Source organism: Equus przewalskii, chromosome 1, assembly GCF_037783145.1.
Source record: "Equus przewalskii isolate Varuska chromosome 1, EquPr2, whole genome shotgun sequence".
Lineage (NCBI taxonomy): Eukaryota > Metazoa > Chordata > Mammalia > Perissodactyla > Equidae > Equus > Equus przewalskii.
The window spans coordinates 127,735,944-127,759,943 of record NC_091831.1 but is presented as its reverse complement, the minus strand read 5'-3'; the positions used below and the strand labels follow the sequence as shown (position 1 = coordinate 127,759,943).

The 24,000-nt window shown below is 56.0% G+C and overlaps 1 protein-coding gene across 2 annotated transcripts; it reads left to right on the top strand.

Moving 5' to 3' along the window:
• The first annotated feature begins 1,253 nt into the window (after positions 1 to 1,253).
• Positions 1,254 to 22,618, top strand: PLEKHO2 (pleckstrin homology domain containing O2). Of its 2 annotated transcripts, XM_070623387.1 has the most exons (6): positions 1,254 to 1,407; positions 7,442 to 7,591; positions 11,772 to 11,888; positions 16,211 to 16,315; positions 17,830 to 17,928; positions 19,610 to 22,618. In XM_070623387.1, exons 1-6 carry the CDS (start codon positions 1,396 to 1,398, stop codon positions 20,624 to 20,626), a joined length of 1,500 nt encoding a protein of 499 aa, XP_070479488.1. In that variant the 5' UTR covers positions 1,254 to 1,395; the 3' UTR covers positions 20,627 to 22,618. The 2 variants fall into 2 exon arrangements, with proteins under 2 accessions (XP_070479488.1, XP_070479490.1); XM_070623389.1 differs by lacking the exon at positions 16,211 to 16,315 and having other exon boundaries at positions 1,264 to 1,407.
• The last annotated feature ends 1,382 nt before the right edge of the window (positions 22,619 to 24,000 follow it).

The following is a 24,000-nucleotide window of genomic DNA, read 5'->3' as shown; positions in this document are numbered from 1 at the left end:
ATTGAGGACTAAAACCATGTGTTGACTGCAAGAGGTTGCCACATACACTGACTTTCTCAGATCCCCAGGCTGAACTTCTTCCTTCCTTTAGATAAAGGAATACAGGCCCACGCATGAGGAAAAAGTGTGCCCCGGTCTTCTTCCCCCTTGGCCCTGGGATCCCAGGCTGCCCTTTTCTATGCAGGGCTTGAAGTGGCTTGGGAGCCTGAGGGCCAGCAGAAGGCAGTGAAAGGGGAGCTTGGTCAACTGATGCAGCTGCTGCTATGGCAGCCAGAGTCAAAGGAGGTCACCATTGATCCCACACACTTAATTCTTCCTGCTGAGGTATGGGGCAGGGTTGACCCAGAGAGCTAAAGGGGAAGAGGTGGAGGGGGGATGGTGCTGGGGCTGCGAGGTAGCCAGTCACTTTCTCTCTCTGGGCCTCTGTTTCTCTAAGTGTAAAAGGAGGGCACAAGGTGTAACTAACACCATTTTCTGCTAGTCCCTACGCTTCACTCCCCAGCAAGGTTGTCAAGGCTGCTAGATCACCGCTGGATGGGGGATGGGAGGTGGCCCTCAGATACAGGGACCAGAGAGGGAGACAGCTCTGAGCACTGTCCAGCGAGGGCAGGAGAACACTGCATTTGGGGACCCCTGAGAGCCAGGGGAAGACTCCCTCCCCCAAAGAGACCCCAGAGTCCGGACTCCCAGCCCCAGGTCTTCCCGTTGTATTACTCTCTGGAGGGTGTAGCGCTCGAGGCCCCGCCCGGCCAGGAGGTTCCAGGGAGAAGAGGACCAGGTCGTTGCCACTGCCGCGGGAGTCTCTTGGTGTCCCCATCTCTGGGCCGTCCAGGGCGGCTTGGCTCAGTCTCTCAACCCGAGCCCACCCGGGTCAGGAGACTTCAAAGGCACAAGCAGCCAGCGCTTCGGGCCCCACCCTGGCCCTGCACTCCGGCCCCGCCCGCATCCCTCGCCTCCGCCTCCGGCCGGAAGCCCCCTCCCCCCGCCCATTCCCCAGCACCCTTTATGCCCTCCAGTCCCTCGCCTTCTGCGGGTCGGGGAAATCTCTCTCCGCCCTGTCCCTCCCTCTTCCTCCGGCTTGGGCTCCTCCATCCAGTCCCCAGACCCACGCCCTGCCCCGCCCAGGCTCCTCCCTCAGCTCCGGCCCCGCCCCTCCGTTTCCCGCCCGGGCCCCCGGCCTCCAGGCGCCGCTACTCCCCGCCCCAGGCCCCGCCCCCCGGCCCCCGGAAGCCTCTCCCCGCCCCCGGCCCCGCCCCCCCCGAAGTTTCTTGGGCCCCGGCGGCCCGCGGGACAGAACGTAGAGAGCCGCCGCCCCGCCGGGCGTGGATGGAGGTGGCGGAGCGCGCGCGGCGCCGGGGGTGAGCGGCCGACCGGCCAGACTTCAACCGACTCGCCATGGAGGAGGAGGTGAGGGCTGGGCCAGGCGGGGGGCCTGGGCTGGAGTCTTCGAGCCCCTCACGGGGGTTGGGGTCCCGGGCTCAGGCCCTTGTTCCAGCAGCCAGCCCCTCTCTCGCCAGTCTCCGGACACCACCCTCCACCCCTCCCCCAGGCAGAACCTAGGCAGATGAGGCAGAGGCGGGTTACGATCTGCGTCCGGTACTTCAGAGACCCGTCCTCCTTCATGTTCTGTGGTTTCTCTTACCAGCTGTGGGCATGGTGGTTGTTATTGTTCCCATTGGACTGACGGGGAGACTGAGGCTCTGGTCAGTTTGATGACTTGCTGAGAGTGGCCTGGGTTGCTGGGCTCGAACCCGGTTATCGCTGACTTCCCATGCCGCCCAGGTCGGATCCTGAAGGGGCCGACTGTGTGTGTGGGATTTGGGGAGGCGCATTTTAGAGTCCCCGTCTCAAGGAATCTTGAGCTTGTGACTGTGCCTGATGGCCAGAGGACTGAAGAAGGTGCATTTTCCTCCCCTGTGTAAGTCCCTTTGAGTCCCCTTTCCCCTGCTGTCTCTGCTGCCCTGGAGTCAGGCCCAGGTGGGGGCTGATGCTGGCCCCTACCTTCCCTACATCCCTGGGAGGGCTGACTTCCTGGAAGAGCTGGACAGCTGGACCAGCAGTGCCCCTGGAGCCTCCCTCTTACTCCTCAGGACCCTCTTGGTCTGGGGTGGGGTCAGGCACTCTGACCCCTGCTCTTTACTGGCAAATTCAGTTCTCCCGGCAGCCCCGCCATCCAAGCACACAGCAAACACTTAATGTGTGTCTGTGGAATGAATACGTTAGAGGGGTGGTCTACTGAGTCTAGAGGACTTTGCTTCTTGTCCTCTGAGGGGGTCTTAGCTTCTGCCCATCCCAGCCCAGGGGAAGGGGATGTGTCTTTGCCTGGATGGACAGGGAGGAAAGATGAAGCCCTCACTCCTGGGGCAAACCTGGCCAGCTGAGGAGCCCTGAGTGGACCAGGCTGCTTGTGTCTCTGTCACTGCCCATCTCCCTATTTCCTGGGGCCACTGCCCAGGGGCAGCTGGGCTGTCTGCGTTCCCTCCAGGCTAGGCCCTGCATTTCTGTGGGATGGTAGATAAGTCACTTCCCCTCTCAGCCTGCATTTCCTCTTCTATAAAATATAGGTCCTGGCCTCCTCTCCGGGTCCTGACAGTATGATTGTGGCCTTTTCTCTCAGAGTAGGTGGAAGTAAGGGGCAAAGTCAGGCCACTATGATTTGCTGTGGTTTCTTGCTGACAGGGGTGGGGCTGCCCTCCCCCCACCCCAGGCCCCGGTTGTGAGGGCTGTGCTGTCTGGCTGTGGCCCCTCCCCTTCTCCCAGAGGATGTGGGACAGGATTACTCCATCTCCTGATCTGCTCTGGCCCCCAATTAAGGGAAGTTCTCCTGGGGCCTCCTGAGCCGATGGTTTTGTCTCGGGGCCAGCCTAGCCCAGCGTAGCCTTGAACTCCTTCTTGTCCTGGGTCTCTAACATTGCCACTTACTGACTTCTAGGTGCCAAAAGCTCCCCACATATCGGGGCCATCTAAGGTCCTACCTACCTCCTCCCCACATGGCCAGGGGCTGCCTCTCCCCTACCTCCCCCTTGGCATCCCTAACTCTTTTCCTCCTGTTTCTTTTCCCAATCACTTCCCCTTGTTTCTCTCGGTCTCAGTACCCATATTTGTTTGTCTAAAACACCTCTTAGATCATAGTCATCTGCTCTGCCCCATGACCCCAGGCTGGCCTTGTCACCTCACTTGCACATGGCTGCTTTCAGCCCTCCCCCTAGCTTTGAGCTTTCTCCCCGTGCCCCGACCACCCTGGTGCCAAACCCTGTTAGTCAAGTGACCTCCTCTGTGCAATGGGTTGGTAGTCCCCATCAGGCTGAGGCTTGGTGATGAAGTGTGAGTCTGGGCCCTGGGCATCTGTCCACTTATGTTCTCAGGGCCCCAGTTTTCCCATCTATAAAATGAGGAGGGTAGGTGATCCAGAAATGCGATGATATATGTGCAAAAGCTTTGAAAACTGCAAATATCAACATGAAGTCTTTTTGCCACTAGAGTAAGGTTGAAAACCCTGGACCCAGGGCTTCCTGTCTCGGCTGTGGGGTTCTGCCCCCGTCCCCTCAGTCATAGCTTTCCCTGGCTTGGCCTCCAGTGGCTCCCGGCTTCCCATTTGCCCTTACCCTTCTGGAGAGAGGCAAAGCAGTGTCTTGTCCCAGCACGGGTTTTGTGACCTGGAGCTCACCTCTGGCCCTTTCTGGGCTGCACTTTCTTTAGTGAAGGAGTTGAGAGTGTAGGGTCTTTGATACCCTTTGTGCCTTTCCTTCTCCTCTGGGCCAAGGTGTGTGTCTCTTTCCCTCCTCACAGTCTTACCCAAACCCTGCCTTCTACAAGAGCTTCTCAACCTCGCCCCAAGCGCTTACCCTGCTAGAGAGCTGGGACCGTATCTCGCGCCCCCCCCCCCCCCCCCCGTAGGTGCTATGTCTCTCCCACTGGCCTGGGGCCCTCTCAAGCAGGGGAGCCCACTCAACCCCCAGACCGGGGACTTCCCTTGTGCAGAGTCTATGCTGCCCGCATCACACTGGAAGTTCCCTAGGGCAGAGCCCGTGCTTCCTCTCTGATTGCCCTATCGCAGGGCTCTGACATGGATTCTTAGCAGAGTTTGGTCAGAGCATCCTTTGGTTTAGTCAAAGGGCAAAGGTCATTGTCATAAGCTCCCTTCTAAGGTGCCAACAAGGTTTTTTCTGCTAGTCTCTATCTCTCTGTCATGGCCTGTGTTGTGGCTTTCCACCTGCTCCCCTCTGTGTAGAGGGTAGGGGTGACCTGGCATTTTTTACTTCTTTTTTTGATGAATGACCCAGAGACCCTCCCACCTCAGGCAAAGGGGAGCCAGGCTGGTGCCCAGGGGTGCCTCAGGAGCTGCTCACAGTGGGCAGGGGAGGGCCTGAGTGAGGAAGGATGGAAGAGGAGAGGGCAAAACAGGAAGAACAGTGGTCAGCTGGTCAATAAGAGGCGAGGAGGCCGAGAAACTGGGCTGAGCAGGACAAAACCTCCCCTGTGAGCCCTGCCAAGGGGAAGGGCCGCTTATTAAAACTTACTGGGGCGTAGCCAGGCCCCTGGTGGGAGAGTGTCTGAGGGGCTGAGAGGGGCTGAGTGAAGCGTGGCAGGCAGGCAGGACTCTGACTTCCAGCCAGGCCTCCCTCGGGCGGTGGTTGCTGTGGCTGATTTCTGACAAGGAGACTCTTCCCTGGGCTTTGGTTTGTGCCACCTCCAGCCCTTCAGTTGTTACTGCCCTATCCCAAATTGCCTTCTGCCTCAGTCCCATCCTGGTCCCACCCATCCCCAAAGGCCCTGGACTTACTTCTCTAGCTAATCCAGTCATGGCAGTCACTGGGCACTGCTCTACTACACCCAGAGAGGACAGTGGTCAAGGCGCGAGCCTTGCCCCCTGGGAACTTCTAGTGAGCAGGAAGTTTTCACATGTCAGGCAGTGGGTGAGGCGGGCAGGGGAGGTCCCAAGTGGAGAGAGATTAGAAAGGGGTGTGAGAGCCCATGAGGTGGTGAGTGGGCCCCTGAAAAGCAGGAGGCGAGCTTGGAGCTCCGAGGTGGGAGGTCCGGGTAGCAGTTTTACATCCCACAGTCCCTCCTGCCTTGTTTAAGAGAGACTGCAGGCCTGGGAGGTGGTCAACAGTGCTGCAGTTGCTGATGGGGGGTGTGATGTGTGAAATATGGGGCGGAGTTTCCCATTTCCCATTTCTTCCCTTCCAGCCCTGGGCCTGGGCCAGCCTACAGGGATCACTGAGAGGATGCGGCCCCTGCAGGTGACACAGCCCATGGGGCTGAACACAGGGTCTCTTGTGGTGTCCGGGAAGGGGGCGCGGAGTGGGTGTGTGGGAGGATGCGAGAGCCTCCCGTTTCTCATCGAAGGCCCTGAAGTTTCCTCTTCCCCTGGTTAGGGTGGCTCATAACTGGCCTGTAGGCAAGCCTCCCACTTCCTCATTCCTCCATCCGGGAAGACCATTTGGGACCACCCCACTTCCCCATTTCTCTCGCCATCTACGAGTTAGGGAGAGACCCTCAGAGGGCATTTCACATTCCTGGAGCTCCTGGGGCATTGAGGCCCAGCGGCTAAGCCCAGAAAGGCCTTGTTCTGAATTCTGGACCAGGACCAGAGAGATAGATGGTCCCTGAGAGCCAGAGGGGATGGTAGTGACAACAGTAACAATAATGACAGCTACCATTTACTGAGTTTAGGCACTGCTTTATATGCTGTATCTTTATTCGGCAACAAACATTTATTGAGCACCTACTGTGTACCAGACACTGTCTAGGCACTGGGCATTCAGCAGTAAACAAAACAAAAATCCCTGCCCCCATGGAGTTATAATTTTTGCAACTCCTGTTAATATCTCCATTTCACAGATGAAGACACTGAGGCTTAGAGAGATCAAGTGACTTGCCTCTGGTCTGTGTGACTTGGGCTTCAAAGCTCCAACTCTCTACCACTGGAGTGTGCAGTTCAGAGGGGGAGGAGGCCACCCTGGTGAGAACTAGGCTGGGGCTCCCCTTCCATGACAGAGAGCCTGGAGGCCATGCCCTGCCCAGCCCGTGACAGCTCACCACACTTCTATCTGCCTGGGCTTGTCCTTCCAAAGGCAGCTGTGGCCACAGGGCATCCCTGGGGAGAAGTGTGCTCCTTTTAACTGGGGCCCCTATTTTGAGCTTTATGTAAATTATAAAGTGGTCAAAATTAGGCAGTGCTAATTTCCTTCTAGCATCCTCTAGGTTCTGACACACTCTTGACCCCCTCTCCTCCACCTTCCCCTTCACACTCATTACTGTGGGTACCAGTCACTGAAGCAAAGTGGTTAGCAAATTGGGTGTATTTTTATTTTCATTTCACAGATATTTCTTGAGCATGCATTATGTGTAAAGGAAGAGTGCTGGGTGCTGGGGATCAGAGGCGAATCTGATCCCATCTGGTGGGCATATACCTGGCATCTAGCTACCTAAGCAGGTAATTGAGGGGCACAAGATGTCAGTGGCTGGCCTAGAGGCTCCAGGGTGGCTGTCATGTCCTACAGAAGGGGTTGAGTTTACCTCCTGTACCAGCTTGTGGTCAAAGACAGAGTCCTTGGAGCCCCCACCAGAGGGAATAGTTGCCCCCAAGTCTGGGCCCGAGGTAGGGATGAGGGCAGAGGAGCCTTCTGCTTTGGGGCAGGAAGCAGGGGCTGCAGAATGGCTCTCTAGAAGGGCAGGGATAGAGGCAGATTACCACTCTGCCTGCCTGCCTCCTCCCATCCTCGGATCCTTTTTAAATGCCCTCTCCTCTGGGAGGCCTTCCTGGGTCACCCCAGCCTGAACCAGGTCCCCCACTGTCCCCCATCCCTGTCCTCCTCTTCAGTCCCCCTTCCTTGTTTCCTTCATAGCGTTTCACACTTGTCAATGTGTTCATGTCTGGTGTTCATCTGTTCAGCTCCTTCTCCCTGCCTTGCTAACTCTATGAGGGCAGAGATGCGTTATTTTTATTCTTCCCTGCCTACTCCAGCACCCATGACCTTGTAGGTGCTCAGCACAATGTTTGTTGACTGGTTGAATGAACACATGGGAGGCAGAACCGTGCAACAGGAAGAATGTGGGGTCAGAGACCCAGTTTGAATTCTGGCTTTGTCACTCCAGCTGTGTGACTCTGGCAAGTCATCTCCCCTCTCCAAGCTTCAGTCTACTGTGACATGTGGATAGCGATGCTACTGCCTTGGGGGCTGGTTGTGCAGGTTAAATAAGATGTGTGTAAAATGTAATACAGCGGCTCAATACAAGGTGGCTGCTGCTATTATCATTATTGTAGCTGCTGTTATTACTGTTATTTCTGATATTAGATTAAGAATATCTGCCCTGGGGGTTGTGGGGAAGCTCACATGGGCTATCAGTAGGTACCCAGCAAAGGAACACATTCCATGTGTGGACTGTGTGATCCATGGCAGCAACCCTCATGGCGTGTCCTGGTGCTGTCTTACAGGGTGTGAAGGAGGAGGGAGAGAAGCCTCAGGGAGCACGGGTGGCGGACAAGGCTGGCTGGATCAAGAAGAACAGCGGAGGCTTACTGGGGCTCTGGAAAGACCGCTATCTGCTGCTCTGCCAGGCCCAGCTGCTGGTCTATGAGAATGAGGTAAGGACTTGCCTGGCCCTGAGGTTGGGGTTGCTGGGCGGGGAGCAAAGTGACGGCAGCCCAGGTCAGCAGAGGATCCCAGAACTGGCACCGGAAGACCTGCTCCACTTTTGACATGCTGTGCAACCTTGGGCAAGTGCCTGATCTTCTCTGGGTGTCTGTGGAATGGGGATGATACCTCTAGGTGCAAGTCTTGGGCTCCTGGATGAGGGGCTCTTTGAAGCATATGTGCACAGGGATGTGTGTGTCTCCTCAACTGTACACTGACACTGCAATTCCTTGTCCCTGGGCTAGGTTCTACCTATGTGAATGTTCCAGAAAACGGAAGTTTGCTCCATTCAGCAATGATAGTAGAAATAATACTTATCGCTCATGCTTGTCTGGCGCTCTTACCTACCTCTTATATAATGGACGCAATAGTCCCACAAGACTGGTCATCATGTCGCCTTCTACAAAAGAGGATATGAGGCCCAGGGTGGCTAAATACTGTTCAGCATCTCTGTGACTGAAGGAGTTGGTCTAGAACCAAATCCAGTGCTCTTTCCACCCAGAGATACCAGCAAATAAACACTAAAACTTATTCTTGGTGGAAATCCTATGAAATTTGTTGAATATTCTGTGTCTTCTCGAACAGAAGGTGCCAGCCTAAACTGTCTTTCCTTGGTGGCTCAGAGTCACTTGTTATCAGACTGTTCCGTACTGCCAGACTGTACTTTTCAGCTTTTCTTTCTTTTTTAACATCAAGCTGCCAGTTGCCATTTCTGCTGTCCTTGTGCCCCTCACGGGCCTCACAACTTCCTGCTTCAGACTTGTGCCCCTTCTTGTCTCAGCAGCCTTGAAACTTGGACAACCAAAGACGCTAAAATTGTATGTTGAGTAAGAGTCAGTGAAGCTCTGGGTGAAGACCTGAGGAGGAAAGAGGGCTTTTACTTATAGCAGGTGTTTGTGTGCTGGGGTTGAGGCTATCAGAGGGCGCATCCACTGAGAAGGGACTAGCGCTGTGTGCCTTTGACCCATGGGATACCTGGGGAGGAACCAGCCTAGGGGCAGCAGAAGGGGCATCCTGCTCATTCCCCATCAGCCTTTCTTAGCATGCCTCAGGGTATCTTGGCAAATTCATAATTGTCCCAGGCCAAGAAAGGTTGGGCCACCAGATCTCAGTGTTTAAAGGAGCTACCTTTGAGGAGCACCTTGCCTTCCCTGCCTGAGTCTGCAGGCTCCTGGAGTTGGGGTGTCAGAGAAGCTGCTGGAGGAGGGCAAGGGGATGAGTTGTGCAGACAGTCCCCCAGATGTTCTATACTGCCCCTGTCACCAAATTAGGATGTGCTGTGGTGGCAGCAGGGGGATATTTTTATAAATAAAGAGGGTTGTCGCAGCCTCTTCCAGGCCCAGCTGCCGTAAGAGTTGAGTGACAGGCCCCCAGCTGTCAGCCCATCAGATGCTGCCAGACTTGTCCTGGGCTGCCCCTCCACATCTGGCCATGGCTGGGAAGCAGGAAGGATTTCACATACTCTAAACATGAAAAATCTAAATCAAGCTTTAAAAAAAAATCACTATTAAAAACCTCAATGCAGTTTCAAGAACTTAGCACTCGGGGGTGGGGGAGCTTGGCCCAGGAGTAGGAATTGAGAAATGCTTATTGGTTCAATTCCTCTTTCTGATGTAAGGAACTAGGCGAGTACTAATGACTTTTGGCTCTTTCTTAGCTGTCAGTGAGGCTGACATTCCAAAAATGCTGCCCCCGCCCAGTGCCTGCTGGTTTATCCGTTTTTCTGAGCTGCAGAAGGGCCGGGTGATTCAGCGTCTTGGGTGGAGAAGAGACCCAGGACAGGCAGCCCTGGGGAGCTGGGTGGTGGAGATGGACTGACTTTTTGTTTCAAGACAGAGGAGAGTATGTTTGGCCAATAGTTGTCCAGTTAGGGGAGGCCTGTGCTCATGGGCAGGTGAGCTGCCCTTTCTCGGGGGGTCCTTCCCCAGGCAGCTTCCTTCCTCTGGATTCCCAGGTAGGAGGGGACTTCCTGAGCTCTCACTCTGGGTCAGGCATTCAGTCCAGCAAACTAGTCCTCTGTATGTCCCTCTTGTAGGGCTGCCCCTTGTTGGGCATTGAAGGAGGAACAGAAAGGAGAGCAGACACAGGCGGCACAGGGTAGAGAAGAGATGGCCCAGTAGGGAGTTAGGACTGTTCTTCAGGGCGTCCCTAGCACCTAGTATGGTGCCTGTACTTGGCAGGTGCGTTGTGGTTGGGGGAGCACCCAGGCTCGGGCTCCTGGGGGTGGGCGGGGAGCTTCCTGGAGCAGGTGGATTTTATTAGCCCTTGTGTTGAATGGAGGAACCTGGAAGGGATTGGAGACCTGGGGTTGGAAAGTGATGTGTGGAGGCAAAAATGGGAAAAGACACTTGATTGAATCTGGGTGGGAAAGATCAGGCCACCCTGGCTATCTGCTCTGCTTTCCCTGAGGGGCTGAAGAGAGAGTAGATCAGTGGTTATCCACCTTAGCTGCATAGTCATCTGCTTTGAAAAATACTGATGTCTGGGCTCTGCCCTCCAGGGATCCTGAGGTAATTGGATGTGGCCTGGGCATTGGAGTTTTTAAAGCTCCCGGGTGCCACCAAAGTTGAGAACCTCTGGTGTAGGGCAGAGGTTCTAACTTTCGCAAACATCAGAATCACCTGGAGGGCTTGTTAAAACTCCTTGCTAGGCTCATTCCCCTAAGATTATGATTCAGTAGGGGTGGGGCCTGAGAATTTGCATTTCTAACAGGTTCTCAGGTGATATCAGCTGCCCCTGGCCCATTGCCACACTTGGAGGACCATTAATGCAGAGCAGCCTGTTGCTAAGGTGCTGCCTGAGCCTCTGGGAGGAGTGTGGTGTGCTGGGAAGAGCTCTGGCCTGGGAGTCAGAGGATGTGGGTTTGAGTTTCACCCTGCCCCTTGTGTTTGGGTCTGTGCCCCTAGGGCAAGTCACTTGGCCTCCAGGCCTGATTCTCTTCCTCATGTTATATGAGGCAAACGCACTGGGGCTCTAGGCTTTCAGGGTGATTGAGAGGTTCAGGAGAATCAGGGATGCGAAAGCACTCACTAAGTGTCAGGTTTCTCAGTATGTGCAGATTATCATGGAGAGAAATTGGGGCATTTCCTCTGCAAATAAATCAAGTCCCTGCCTCCCAGATATTCCACCCAAAACTGCAGAGCACTGAGGTGGTCCCTGGATGGGTGCTCTTGAGGCTGTTTGCATGGTGTCCAATGGCAAGTTTCCGTAACTTGTTGGCTACTCTCCAGGGCAGTCCCCTGCCCGCCGCCCACGGCCTGCTTCTACTTCTGTGGCGTCTCCAGGAAGTTGTTCCATCTGGGTCTCTCTTGGAAGAGGACGCAGTTGACCACCATTGAGGGAGGAGCTTGTCCCAGGCAGCTTGCTGGAGGGGCACCTAGCGGGTAGAGCCCACGTGGAGAAAATACTCAAGTGCCAGGGCTGGCTGGCAGGAAGGCAGCCCAGCCTGTGTCCAGGGGTGGCCAAGAAGAGGCTTGCCAGTGTCCTGGCCACTGGCCCCTCTAACGATGAGGCCTCAAGATGGCGGGCTGCAGGGAGGGTGTTCTTGAAGGAACCTTTGCCCTCTCCGTTGTGCAGGCCGTGGAGAGTGGCCTCTCACCCCAAGCCAAGAGACAGCGGAGGAAGGTGCCAAGTGGGGAAGTCAACTCAGGATCGCTGTGGTGAAGGCAGGGCTTGTTCGTGCCTGTTCACACTTCCCTCTAGGGCTCTGCCTGGAAAGCCTTTTCTTTTTTTTCTCTTCTTTTGACATCTTGCTCCCTCTTCCAGGCTACCTCTTCCATGAATCTCTGCCTGGCCTCTGGGCCTGCATGGACCCCCAGGCACCCTTTTCTAAGCCTCTTCAGCTTTCCCTGTTTCCTCCTTTGGACTTAAGCACATTTGAGTCAGTTTTGCTTCCCACCTCATTTCTCATGTGGATGGTGAGCCTTGAGGCATCCCTCTAACCAGCACGGGCTGAGCACTGTCTACTGCCAGGGTCCACATCTTGGTGACTGATTGGCACCCCGAGGTCCCCCTCTGACCGAGTGATGCCCTCACTGAGTGGGATCAGGGTCTGGGGCAGGGCCTGGGTGTTTGAGGATCTGGATGCATCTGGCTCTCACCAGTTCATGTCCCCTCTGTCTCCCTCCCCAGGACGAGCAGAAGTGTGTGGAAACAGTGGAGCTGGGCAGCTATGAAAAGTGCCAGGACCTTCGTGCCCTCCTCAAGCGGAAACACCGTTTTGTCCTGCTGCGATCTCCAGGGAACAAGGTAGGGTTATGCCCACTGCTACCTGACCTCCCTCCAGGCCAGGGTGTGCTTGGGAAGATCCCCCATGGAAGGCTTTCTAAGACATACTGGTCCCCTGGATGCAGCCCAGTTCTCTGTTGACTGTGGCTAAGTCTCAAAGCCAGGAGTTGCCACAGATTGGACCTTTTGCTCATTTTATCGTGGAGTCTCCCCCGCCTCTGGTTGATAGGAAATGCATTTAGGACTCTGCTGAGAGCTCGGCTCCCCTCTCCCCTTCCAGGCCCTAGGGCCTCCTTCCCAGGCTGTAGTTGGAAAATAGCCTTTGGGAGGTGGGGCCCTTGGCCTTCTCCCACACCCTGGACACAGGAGGCCCAGGGCTGAGGCAGGAAAGCTGGGGATCAGGCCTCTGACCAGGCCTGACCCCACCAGGCCTCTGACACCCTGACATAGTCTGGGATGGAGGGGAGGGTGTGGCCTCCCCTTCATCCCAGGCCTTCCTGGGTGGGCTACCCCTCCTGCCCTCTATCCTGGACTCAATGCTCAGAGACCTGCAGCCCCCCAGCTTTCCTCCCTTTACACTTTCCTTTTCTGGCTGAAGCTGGAGGAAGTCTCTTGCCTGAGAGGTTCTTTTCCTGGGACGTGCTGTGTGTACGGATGAAGTTTGCTGTTCGCACCACACATCTCTGGCAGGGAATCGGGTGGGTGTCGACACATGACGTAGTTTCACAGATGTCAGGGGGGAGTTCAGATTTGGGGCTGGTGTGTACAGCACCTCTCACCAGCTTGCGCCCATCTGCAGCTGTGCCACGCCTCTCCCCAACCTCTGCATGTCATGTGGAGCCTCGCAGAGTAGGTCTGAGTCACAGAGGCTGCGGGTTGGGGAGCAGGTCTGGTCTGGGCCTGTCGGGGGCCATTCTGTTTCTTCCCCAGCTTTAAGGGCCTGCAGTCCAGTCCTCTGTAGTCCCCAGGGCTCTGGGTCCTGGAGGAGATGATGATACTTTACTCACTAACCCTTTGTCCTATCCTGCAGTGGGTAGGGGCAGAGAAGCAACTGTGGAGCTCTGATCCTGGGGATAGGGGTGTGCCCCAGGGTAGGCGCAGGTTTATAGTGTCGTCAGGGTTCATGGGGCTGGGCCCAGGTTTCACTTGATATCTGCTGCTTACGGCTCGTTGAAGAAGAGGAGAGCCACGTTTTGGTCTTTCAGGCCCTGGAGCCCCTACCCTGTCCTGGAGACCCGCTTTCTGTCTGAGTGGGTGCTGTATCTGTGTATGTGTGTTTGAGAAACCTGCAGAGTCTGTTGTGTGGGATGGTCTGCTGCCTGTGCCTGGCGTGCCTGTGTGCATCTCTTTAGGTGCAGAGAGGTGTTTGCCTGGCAGGGGTCTGTCTGGGTCTTTGTGTGTCTCTTAGGGAGCTCATGGGGATGTGGGGTGGAGGGGCCTTGCTTCTCTGTCTCCTGCCAGTGCTGTTCTGTGGGCCACCTCCTTTCCCCAGCTCTGAGAATCAGCTGGGGCTGGGTGGGTCAGGCCCAGCTCAGGGTGGGACATCACCTTCAGAGAGGCCTGTTTGTGCAGCTGCAATCTCAGCTGCTTCGGCCAACACCCTCCCTTCCATCCCCCAATCCTGCAGAGTTCAGGTTGGCTCTGGGTGACTCCAGGAACAGGGCGATCAGTCAGGGAGATGGGGCTGTGGAACACTTGGTGGGGGCTGCAGGGCAGATGGAGGACCGCCCAGAGCACCATGTCCAGCATCCTCTCACTCTCCTATCGCCCTGGGTGTTCCCCATCTTCAGTGAGGCCCCGCGGCTGGCCGGAGGTCACATGACCCTGGCTGTCTGGTCCTGAGGCCGCCTTTTTTTTCCCTCTAATCAAATAAACAAAGACTCCAGTGTCTTGCATGCCCCTCTCCCTCCTGCCTCCCCATCCCCACACCCCTGCCATGAGGTCACAGGCAGTCGCTGCCAGGAAGCAGGGTGGCCTCTGCTGGGCCTTGCTGCCCTGCTGGTCTCAGCCAGCTTGGCCCTTTCCTCTTTCCTGCCTCCTGTCTCCCCCTCCCACTTTTTTCCTTTCTGCCATTTTGTCCTCGCCGCCTTTCCCAGGCCATGTGGGCCTATCCTGTGGCCAGTCATGTTGGCTCCTAAACTCCTAGTGGGGCCTGTGCCCCTGGGACTCCTTGAAGGGCTTGGGGAGGGACCTGTGCAGCCTGTGGCTCTTCAGGACATGGGGATGGGGCAAGAGGAGCAACTTCTTGGGATCTCCTTGTCCCTATTCTGATCTCCCTTGGGGGGTGCCTGCTCATTCAGCCAGGATTATAGGGTTCCTTAGGGTGGGGCTGGGTCCCATTTAACCTCATATTCCCTCTCCTAGGGGAGCCCTTTGGCTGACACCTTCCCCTCAGCTTGCCTCAGGTAGGCTGGCCAATGGGGAAGGGCCACAATTTTGGTTGGGTCCAGTGGTTCTGTTCTCATCCCATTGAGGCCCCGAGTAGTGAAGAGACCTGTGCAGGGTGCCGTTGTGGGTAGTGGGACTAGAGCTTGACTCCCAGACCAGTGCTCTTTCCCCGCCCCACTCTTGCTGCATCTGTTGCTGAGTTCAAGTGTATGCCTCTCAAGCTCTCTGGGATGCTAAGTCCTGCATTAGGCAGGGACCCCATCAACTCAGGGCCTGCAAGCAGGAGTAGCAGCTGGGCTCAGAGGGGCTGGCCCTGGGCCGCCTTTCTTACAGCCCCCATCACAGGGTTGGGTGGGCCATTGCAGAGCCCGGATACAGTGCTGTCCCTCCCTGAGCCCCCAGCAGCCCTGATGGCTGGGCTAAGAGGCAGTTGCCAAGGTGCCCTGGGGTTTCTGACTTAACCGCAGATCTGCTGCCAGGATCGAATTTACCCTGGTCATGCAAATGAGCGTTTGGCTGTGCCTGGCATGGGAGGTGGGTGGGACCCAGGGCCCTTTGTGAGGAGAAAGAGGAGGCAGCCAGGAGGAAGTTATATAACGAGGATGCTGAGGGGGCCAGGCGAACTGTGGTGTTACATAACTGGGAGAGTGGCGAGAGGGAAGGCGCTATCTAACACCAGGTGGGGGATGGGCAGGCTGGCGACCAGCTGGCCAAAGAACCAGGACATCTTGAGGTCAGAGAGTGGGCAGTGGGCCAAAAACGGGGCAAGGGAAGGAACGTTGGGTCAGTTCGTTCATTTATTGGTTCATTCATTCAGTAGCTGTTTACTGAGCACCTACTATGTGCCAGGCCCTGGCTTGAGTCAAGTTTAATTCCCTCGGCCTTGTGATAGGCACTGTTATCCCTGTTTCCAGATGGGGAAACTGAGACTGTTTTTTCCAGAAGGGAGGCAATGGTGATGGTTACTAGCTGGGCACAGACTGAGCACTTTAGATCCATTAGATCCATTCAACACTTTAGATACATAGTGATCTTCACAGCTCCCTGAGGCAGGTCATGGTGGTGGTCTCCTTTTACAGATGAGGAAATAGGCTCACCGTCAGCCAGCTATAAGTGGGGGTCTGTGCAGCTCAGAGGCCCTACTGCTGTGTCCATCGTGCAAAGCGGCCCCTCAGTTTGCATGGCCTCATTCCTTCCACCAGTTCCTGTCTGACTTTGGGGCCTGGCGGGGAGGGGGCTCTCTGAGCTACCCTCTGAATCTAATATAGGAGCTCAGAGCTCCTGCCTGAGATGGGAAGGGACCGGTGGGGTGGGATGGGGGGTGAAGTCAGGAGTCATGGGATTGCTTCAGGCCACCTTGGCCAAGTCCCATCCCATCTGGTGAGCCCCTGTGTCCTCATCTGCATGCTGAGGATTGGAATTGACCCTCAATGCCCGTTCTCTTTTACAGTCTATGATTCAAGGCCAGAAAGGAGACCCTAGGGCTTTTCCACTTGGGGCCAGGGCTGGTTGTGGGGCCCAGAGGGGAGCTGAAGGTGGCCCTGGTTCCAGTGGGCCTTCACCAATGGACACCCCTCAAGCCTGTCACCTCTGTCATTGTCCTCAGCCTGGTGTGATGTCGACCGGACTACTCCTACTTTACAGAGAAAACTGAAGCCCAGCTGGCCCGGAGGAGTCATATGGAGCAAGACCAGCTCTGGGCTCTTTCCACAGGGCAAGGCTGACTCTAATCCAAATCTCTGGCAGCTGCCTGCAGGGAGAGAGCCCTTCCCTGCTGGATCTGTCCCCCCTTGCCCTGAAGCCTTGGCATCTGACCTGTTGTGAGGTCATTTTGGTTTGCTCCTGACCAGTGGTGCCGCGGCAGACTGTGGGATCTGGGGTGGGAAGATTTCTCAAGACCCCAAATGTGAGCCCTGTTAAACATCTGCCATCCATCCCACCCATGCCCCCGGCAGGTCAGCGACATCAAATTCCAGGCACCCAGTGGGGAGGAGAAGGAATCCTGGATCAAAGCCCTCAATGAAGGGATCAACCGAGGCAAAAACAAGGCTTTCGATGAGGTGCGTGCAGTCCTGTGGGTGGCTCAGTGTCCCCTTTCCCACCGTGTGTGATCTCAGAGGACCCTGCCCCACCTCACCCAGACAACCCCTTGATTATGTCACTGCTAAAAACACTGGGGCATCTGCTGTTCTTATTTCATTTAATCCTCACAACACCCCTCAAAGTAGGTGATAGTGTTCCCATTTTATAGATGAAGAAACTGAGGTGTAAGGAAGTAAAATAACTCGTTTTAAATAAAAACACGGGTAAGTGGTGGGGTAGAATTTAACTGATTACAGCCGTGCATCCCTTCCAACCCAGCCTCAGCTGGAGACAGCAGGTGGGCCCAGGCCAGAGAGGTGTATGGGGTGAGCTAGGACCCTGAAAGCTCACTTTTCTATCTGCAGTGGCTGCCCGACCCCCTGTGCTGTAGTGGTGATAATGGCAACAGTGGCCATGATCAGGCTTAGGGCAGGCGGGTGTCCCAAGGGGCCAGAGTCCTAGGGAGGATTTGTCTCGACATCATGGATTCATAGCTGTTTGGGATAAAATGGACCTGAGGGCTGCCTGGAGTGACCTCTTGGGTTGCAGAAGCTGAGACCTGAGGGAAGTGATCTTCCCAAGCAAGTCCCCTCTTAAAACCCAGGGCCCCTGACTTGCAGCGATGGCTCCTATGTTGTATCTTATGTGACTGTGTCATTCTCAACCATTTACCATCTAGGGAAAGTGTCCCCATTTCATGGGACAGGGCTGATGGGCCATACTGTGGGTGTTAGAGGCCACAGGAACATGGTCTGGGCCTCAGCCCACAGTCTTGGCGAAGCAGGGCCAGCTCCTCCACTGAGGAACAGAGACGGTTGGACCTCCACGTGGGCCTAAGCCTGACCTGGGAGTTGGAGAGTCTTAGCCCCACTCCCTATCACAGGGACAGACTGCTCTGGGGTTCAGAGTCTGGATTTCCCATGTGAATCTTACCCTGTGGTCTCCCAGCTACTCTTGACCCCTTTTCCTTACTGTCAGAGAGGAGATAAGCCCTCCAGATACCTCACCGCAAAGGGGCAGAGGCCCTGCTCTTTCCTGGGCTGTCCCCAGGGGTCCTGGGAGAGTGACTGGGGCCAGGGCAGGCCTATGCTGGAAGCCAGGTACCAGAGGATCATCCAGGGGATCGTGGGCTCTCTTCCCCTCCCCCAGCTAAACACAAAAGCAGCCTCAGGGCAGCTTATATCTTTGCAGTAGACTGAGGGGCAAGGGCTGATGGTGCATATTCGGGCAGGAAGACTGAGACAAACACTGAGGCAGCTGCCGAGGCAGGGAGAGCCTCAGGTGCAGAGCCGAGAGAGGCAATGTAGAGACAGGGAGAAGAGCAGAGGTCTGACATGGGGAATGCCTCAGAGAGAGAGGCAGCAGTGGGGCGCTTATCCTGTCAAGCGAAGATGTGGCTGCAGACCCTGCCTCTGAGGCAGGTTCATGTCTGGACATTTCCTCCTTTCCGCAAGTCCTGGTAAAGACTGACCTGGTTCTTTCTCCTTCCCAGGTAAAGGTGGACAAGAGCTGTGCCCTGGAGCACGTGACACGGGACCGGGTGCGTGGGGGCCAGCGGCGCCGGCCACCCACGAGAATCCACCTGAAGGAGGTAAGTCTTTGCTCCCAGCTTGGACAGGTAGGTGGTCAGTTGAGCCTAGGACCCCAGCTCCTTAGGGTGGCAGCCAGGCTTGAGGCCACCTTCTTCCTGAGGACTCCTGAGTGGTAGATGGACGTTTGTGTGTGGAGGCGTGTGTGTTATATGTGCTCAGTGTGCAGATGTCCTCCTCACTTGTTGAGTGCACACACTGGCCTTAGCCAGACTTGGTGTCTGAGACCAGCCCCTGCCTCTCAGACTGCAGCTTCCAGCTGGAGAAAAGACTGCTCCGAGCAGAGCTGTGTCTAAGTTTTGTATAGAGGAGGGCTCTGGGAGGCCAGGACAGGGGGGACCACAGAGGACCCACTGGCACTGGAACTGACACTTGAAGGTCAGAAAGGGTTTCAATTGGCAGACTTGGTGTGAGGGAGATTCCCGGTGGAGGGAATGGCATGAACTGAGGCACAAGGCAGGAGAATTCAAGGTGCCAAGTCCCTTTGACTGGGAGTTCGGTCTGGGAAGGCAAGGTTATGGGGAGGAAATTGTCGAGGCCTTGGATGCTGGAGTTGGGGACAGGATGGATGGGAGGGCGCGTTCCAGAGGTCAGTTTTAGGCCCTGGATAAGGCAGATTGGGTGGAGGGAGGGAAAGGCAGGGGGCCAGGAAATAGAGGGGGAGGCAGGGTCTCCAGGCTTCCCGAGAGGATGAAAAGGTGGGGGCCAGTGGGAGGGACACTGGGAAGCAAGAGCCACCCAAGTGTGTGATTGAATACAGGGCTAGGGGAAATGGACTGGACAGAGAGGGCGGATTGTCAGAGGTGCCCCCAAGCCTGGAGACTGGGCAAATGGAGGTCCCAGCCAGGACCCCCACCACCTGAGGGACCTTGGGAGAGGCCTCCTGCCCAGCTCTGCTCCAGGGCCTCTGAGGCTCCCTGGGAGCAGCCTCATGACTATGGGGCTGCTGGGTGTCCCTATGGGTCCTTGGGGCCAGGTGGGAGGCAGCTGCCTGCTTGGTGCAGCTGTTCTCCTCTGACGGTCAGCTGTGGTCTGGGGCTGCCCGTGTTTGGGGCCACATCTGACGGCGTGAGGAGAGTGGGCACAGGCTGCTGAGCAGCTGGGCAGGCTGAGGCTGGAGAGCTGGGCCGCAGGGGTTGGGGTGGGGCTGGCAGACAGACAGAGGTCTTAAGGGAGTGGAAGCAGAAGTAAGTGAGGTCAAGACAACTCAGGAGACCTATCATTGAGGTAGGCCCTGTCACCTACGGGCTGTGGGGACCCTGAGTAGGTGGTTACAGAGAAAGGACCCTCCCAAGGCCATATAGCCAGGAAAAGGTCAGAAGCAGGGCTGGAACCATGTCCCCTGCTGCCCAGGCCAGTACAATTGCCGCTAAAAAGAGTGGTCTCTTTCACTGGCTGGAAGAAGCCAGACTGGGGACGCTGAGAGGACACCCTGACTCGGGCTTCCTGGCCTCTGATTCCAAAACAGGGAATTCTGTGGGATTGAGGGAGAGAAGAGGATTTATCAGAGAATCACTTCAGCTTCTAATCAAGTGGCCTTGGAAGCCAGGGCAGAGGGCGTGGAGGCTGGGGATCTGGGGGCCGGGGCAGCCTGGATGGGAGGGCTCGAGTACCCCTGTAGGTGGGCACATCTGACCCAAAGACCAGTCATCCAAGATGACACTCGTGTACTGCCCCCACCAGGTAGCCAACGCAGCTTCTGAGGGGCTTTCGCGCCTGGACCTCGATGTTCCTGACAGCGGGCCGCCAGTGCTTGCCCCCAACAATGATGTCAGTGCAGCCCAGCCCCGGGAGACACCCCGGCCCCCCATGCCTCCTATCAAGCCGTCCCCAGCAACTGAAACGACGAGCCTTGGTGACAGAGTGGAAGTGCCTGCCGGGGAGAGAGCCCCCACCCCCGTCTCTGCAAGCTCTGAGGCCCACCCTGAGAACCAAGAGGACTCAGAGACTCAAGTGGGGGAGGACAGTGGCTCTGAGCAGCCCCCCAACAGGGTCCTGCCTGACAAACTGAAGGTGAGCTGGGAGAACCCCAGCCCCGAGGAGCCGCCTGACCCTGAGAGTGCAGAACCACTCCAGGTACCCTGTTCTGAGACTTCTGAGGCTGCACCCAAGGAGGGTGGGAAGCCCCCTACACCCCCACCCAAGATCTTATCGGAGAAACTGAGAGCCTCCATGAGTGGGGTGGAGGCTTCTGGGCCAGCCCAGAGTCCTGGGACCTCTGAGACCTCTGCTCCAGGCCCAGCACAGGTCTCAGTGAATGGCGTGGATGACAGTCCCGAGCCTGTCAAGCCATCTCAGACCTCAGGCATCCCAGGAACTCCCCCAAAGGACACAGCAGCATCCACAGCACTGCCCCCCTGGGACCCACCACCTCAGTTCCATCCCCGCTGCTCCTCCCTGGGGGACCTGCTTGGAGAAGGCCCCCGGCGTCCACGGAAGCCTGTGGAACGGCTGTATCGGGCCCAGCTGGAGGTGAAGGTGGCCTCCGAACAGACGGAGAAACTGTTGAACAAGGTGCTGGGCAGTGAGCCGGCCCCTGTGAGCGCCGAGACATTGCTCAGCCAGGCCGTGGAGCAGCTGAGGCAGGCCACCCAGGTCCTGCAGGAAATCAGAGATCTGGGAGAGCTGAGCCAGGAGGCACCTGGGCTACAGGAGAAGCGGAAGGAGCTGGTGACCCTCTACAGGAGAAGTGCACCCTAGGGCCTGCTGGGCCAGGGCATGGTCCCTCCTGGCGGCCCAGTCCATCAGAGCCCAGCCCTGCCGAGAAATGTGCTTCTGCTCAGGCTGTAGAAGGGCCATCGGGCATGTTGGGGGTTAGCCAGGACCTGCAGAGACTCCTGGTATCCTTTCTGCCCTGCCCTGGTGCTAGGTGCCACCCAGGGCCACTGCCTCTCTCTCTGGCCTGGCCTCTGGGCTTGGGGTGGGAGCACACACTTGGGCTCTGTGCTTGCGTGGTTGTTCCAAACCGCCCCAGGGTTTTGGCACAGCACTTGGGGTTTCTGGAGGTGGCATCATCTCTGCTTCTCACCCCAGTAGTTTACATTCCTGACTCCTGAATAGAGCACAGCTGAGCCCCCTGCAGCCTCCATGTCCAGATATTCCCAGGCGGAGAGCCTCAAGGCAGAGGCACCTTCAAGCCATGACCAATCCTCCCCACCCACCTATTCCGAGCAGCTGCCGAGGCCTTGGGTCCACGCTATAGGTCCAGCCCTCAGCTGAGTGAGACCTAGGACCCAGCTAGGGCCTCTGAAGGCAGGTGGGTGGCATCTGTGTGAGAAAGCCATATGCTGTGTGGCCCCTCTCTGGGCCTGTTTCCTATTTTACAGGCCTTCCGCTCTGGGGAGCTGTGGTTGGAGGACTCCAGGGTGGAGGAGGAACTCAAAGGGTCTCCTAGTCTAGTCCCTGCCCCCGGACCAGCTTGTGTCCAGCCTTGCACATTCCTGTAGAGGCGAACCCCAGAATGGCCCCAAAGTCGACATCAGAAAATCCTGTATGTGATTCATTACAAATCAACCTTCAGAAGAGAAGCTGTCCCAACTTCTGTGCCTCCCCAGATGGGATTTATATCTGGGTCTCTGGTTCCTTCTCACTCAAACAGGTCCCATATCACCAGCATTTCTTCAAGTGCTAATGGTGGTATGTTGGGACCTGAAACTACTTCCATCTCCCCTCTTCCTCTCATCCCTCTAGCTCAGGCCCCCGATGGACTGCTGTTGAACGTCCTAGTGGAAGGAGCATTTTCTCCTGTCCCTTTCCTGGTCCATGCCTGCACCCTGAGCCTCTCCCTAGCACCCCCACCGCCATCGTCCCTGGCTCCAGGAGCACATCCAGTCTCTATCCTGCTGCAGCTGCCAGACTGAAGGCAGAGCCTGTAGGTGCGGAGGCCCCGAGGGCCGCAGCCACTCTCCCTGGGGCCTGTGGGAGTGGGAGCAGCTTCTGATAGCCCTGCTGGGGGACGGGCGGTTCTGCATGTGCACTTTTGTTTACTGAAGGAGAGGGAGTGTCACAGCTACGTGCTCTGGTTTTTCTGCCCACTGCCCCACCCCCAGCCACTAGTCGTGCCCACTGAGGCCTGCCAGCATAGGTCAATGCCTTCTTACTGTACTGCCACTTTGTTCTTGAGGGTAGCGGCCAGGGATCGGGAGGGGCTGATGTGCACTCTGCAGCCTGTACTGGGCAGAGGTGGCGGTGAGCAGCAGTGTCATGGCTCGTGAACCCCCGCTGGCATCCCCAACCACACTCCTTGGACAGAGTAGGCTCCCATGCCACAGTCTGCCTGGCCCTCCATCTGTCTGCAGTGCAAGAGTGTCATCAGGTGCCCACAGTCACGTGGCCCCCTGCTGTCTTCCGTTGGGGAATAGCTTTTCCCCACCAGCAGCCTGGGCTGGCTGGGGCTTTAGCCAAGTCACCTGCTTCCAGGGACCTGAGCCTCAGTTTCCTCCTCTGATAAGTGACTAGGCTGAGCAAGTAGCTCTGGGGCGAGCTCAGTCACCTAATCCCATTGGTTCTTCTGGGGTTCCTCTGCCTTGGCAGCTTGGGCCCCCAGGGGAAGCCAGCTTCCAGGGAAGGGGGAGGAGGATCAGCAAAGTGCAGGGGCTGCCTTGCCTGCCTCCTTGAGGAGGGTGGCATTCCATGTCTTCTGCTTATGAAGCGCCTTTGTTGAAGTTTGGCAATAAATCCCTTTTTATGGAACTTCTCTGCCACAGGCTTATTTGTTGGTGTGGGCACCAGCTCCAGGGCTGTCCTCAAGGAAGCAGAGGTGGGGGGTGGTGGATCAGTGGCATCACCGGTCCAAACCGTGTTTTCAGGCTCCCTTCCTGTAGGCTGGCGGGCCAGTGCCCTCTGCCAGTGCTCCGTCTTTGCTAAACTCAGCCAGGCCCTCCAGTTTCACCTTCACACACATTTCTCCAGGCTGGAGGCCGTCATAAGGAGCAATGCTTTTCAGTTTTTAAAAACTTTATTTGGAAGTAATTTTAAATATAGAGAAAAGCTGCAAGAAGAATACAAAGGACACCCATATACTCTTTACCCAGATTGACCCATTGGTTTATCTTTTGAGCACTTTCTTTAACACATACACAATTTTTTCTGAATCTTTGAATAGTTGGTTATCATGGCCCCTTACCCCTTCAGTGTGTATTTCCTAAAAATAAGTATATTCTCTCATTAACCATAGTACAATTATCAACTTCTGTAAATTTAACACTGATATGATACTGTTCATATTCCCATTTTGTCATTTGTGTCCAACAATATCCTTTATCACGTTTGTCCTCCAGTGGAGGGTCAGATTGCATACGTGTCTCTTTAGTCTCCTTTAATCTGAAATGTTTCCACAGCTTTTCTTTATCTTTCCTGATGTGGACATTTTTTTTTTTTTTTAAGATTTTATTTTTTTTTCCTTTTTCTCCCCAAAGCTCCCCGGTACATAGTTGTATATTCTTTGTTGTGGGTCCTTCTAGTTGTGGCATGTGGGACGCTGCCTCAGCGTGGTTTGATGAGCAGTGCCATGTCCATGCCCAGGATTCGAACCAATGAAACACTGGGTCGCCTGCAGCGGAGCGCGCGAACTTAACCACTCGGCCACGGGGCCAGCCCCTATGATGTGCACATTTTTGAAGAATACAGTCCTCCCCCACTTTTTTAATAGAATATCCCTCATTTGGGGTTTGTCTGAGATTGTCTCATAATCAGATTGAGGTTATGGATTCTTAGCCAGAAAGCCACGTAGATGACACTGGGTCTTTCTCAGGGCCTCACAGCTGGAGCCACACAACCTCCATCCACCCTTCATTAGTGATGTTATTTTGATCAACTAGTCAAGATTTTTTCTACTGTACAGTTATGCTTTTTTCTCTTGTAACTAATAAGCAGTCTGGGAGACATTTTAAGACCATGCACAAATATGTGGCACCTCATCAAAATTTCCCCCTAGATTTAGTCTCCACTGATGATTCTTGCCTGAACAGGTGTTTCCTATGATGGTTCAAAATAGTTCCAGCTGTTGTTTTAACCGCAGATTCTGGTCCTGGTTAGGGGTGAGCCTGGGCCCTGCCTTATACCTGTGGCGCCCC

What these genes read in the sequence shown, in the direction of transcription:
- PLEKHO2 (XM_070623387.1), top strand. An exon ending in AAAACAAGGCTTTCGATGAG is followed by an intron (nt 16,316 to 17,829) that starts GTGCGTGCAGTC and finishes TCTCCTTCCCAG; the next exon opens with GTAAAGGTGGACAAGAGCTG. An exon ending in CGAGAATCCACCTGAAGGAG is followed by an intron (nt 17,929 to 19,609) that starts GTAAGTCTTTGC and finishes TGCCCCCACCAG; the next exon opens with GTAGCCAACGCAGCTTCTGA.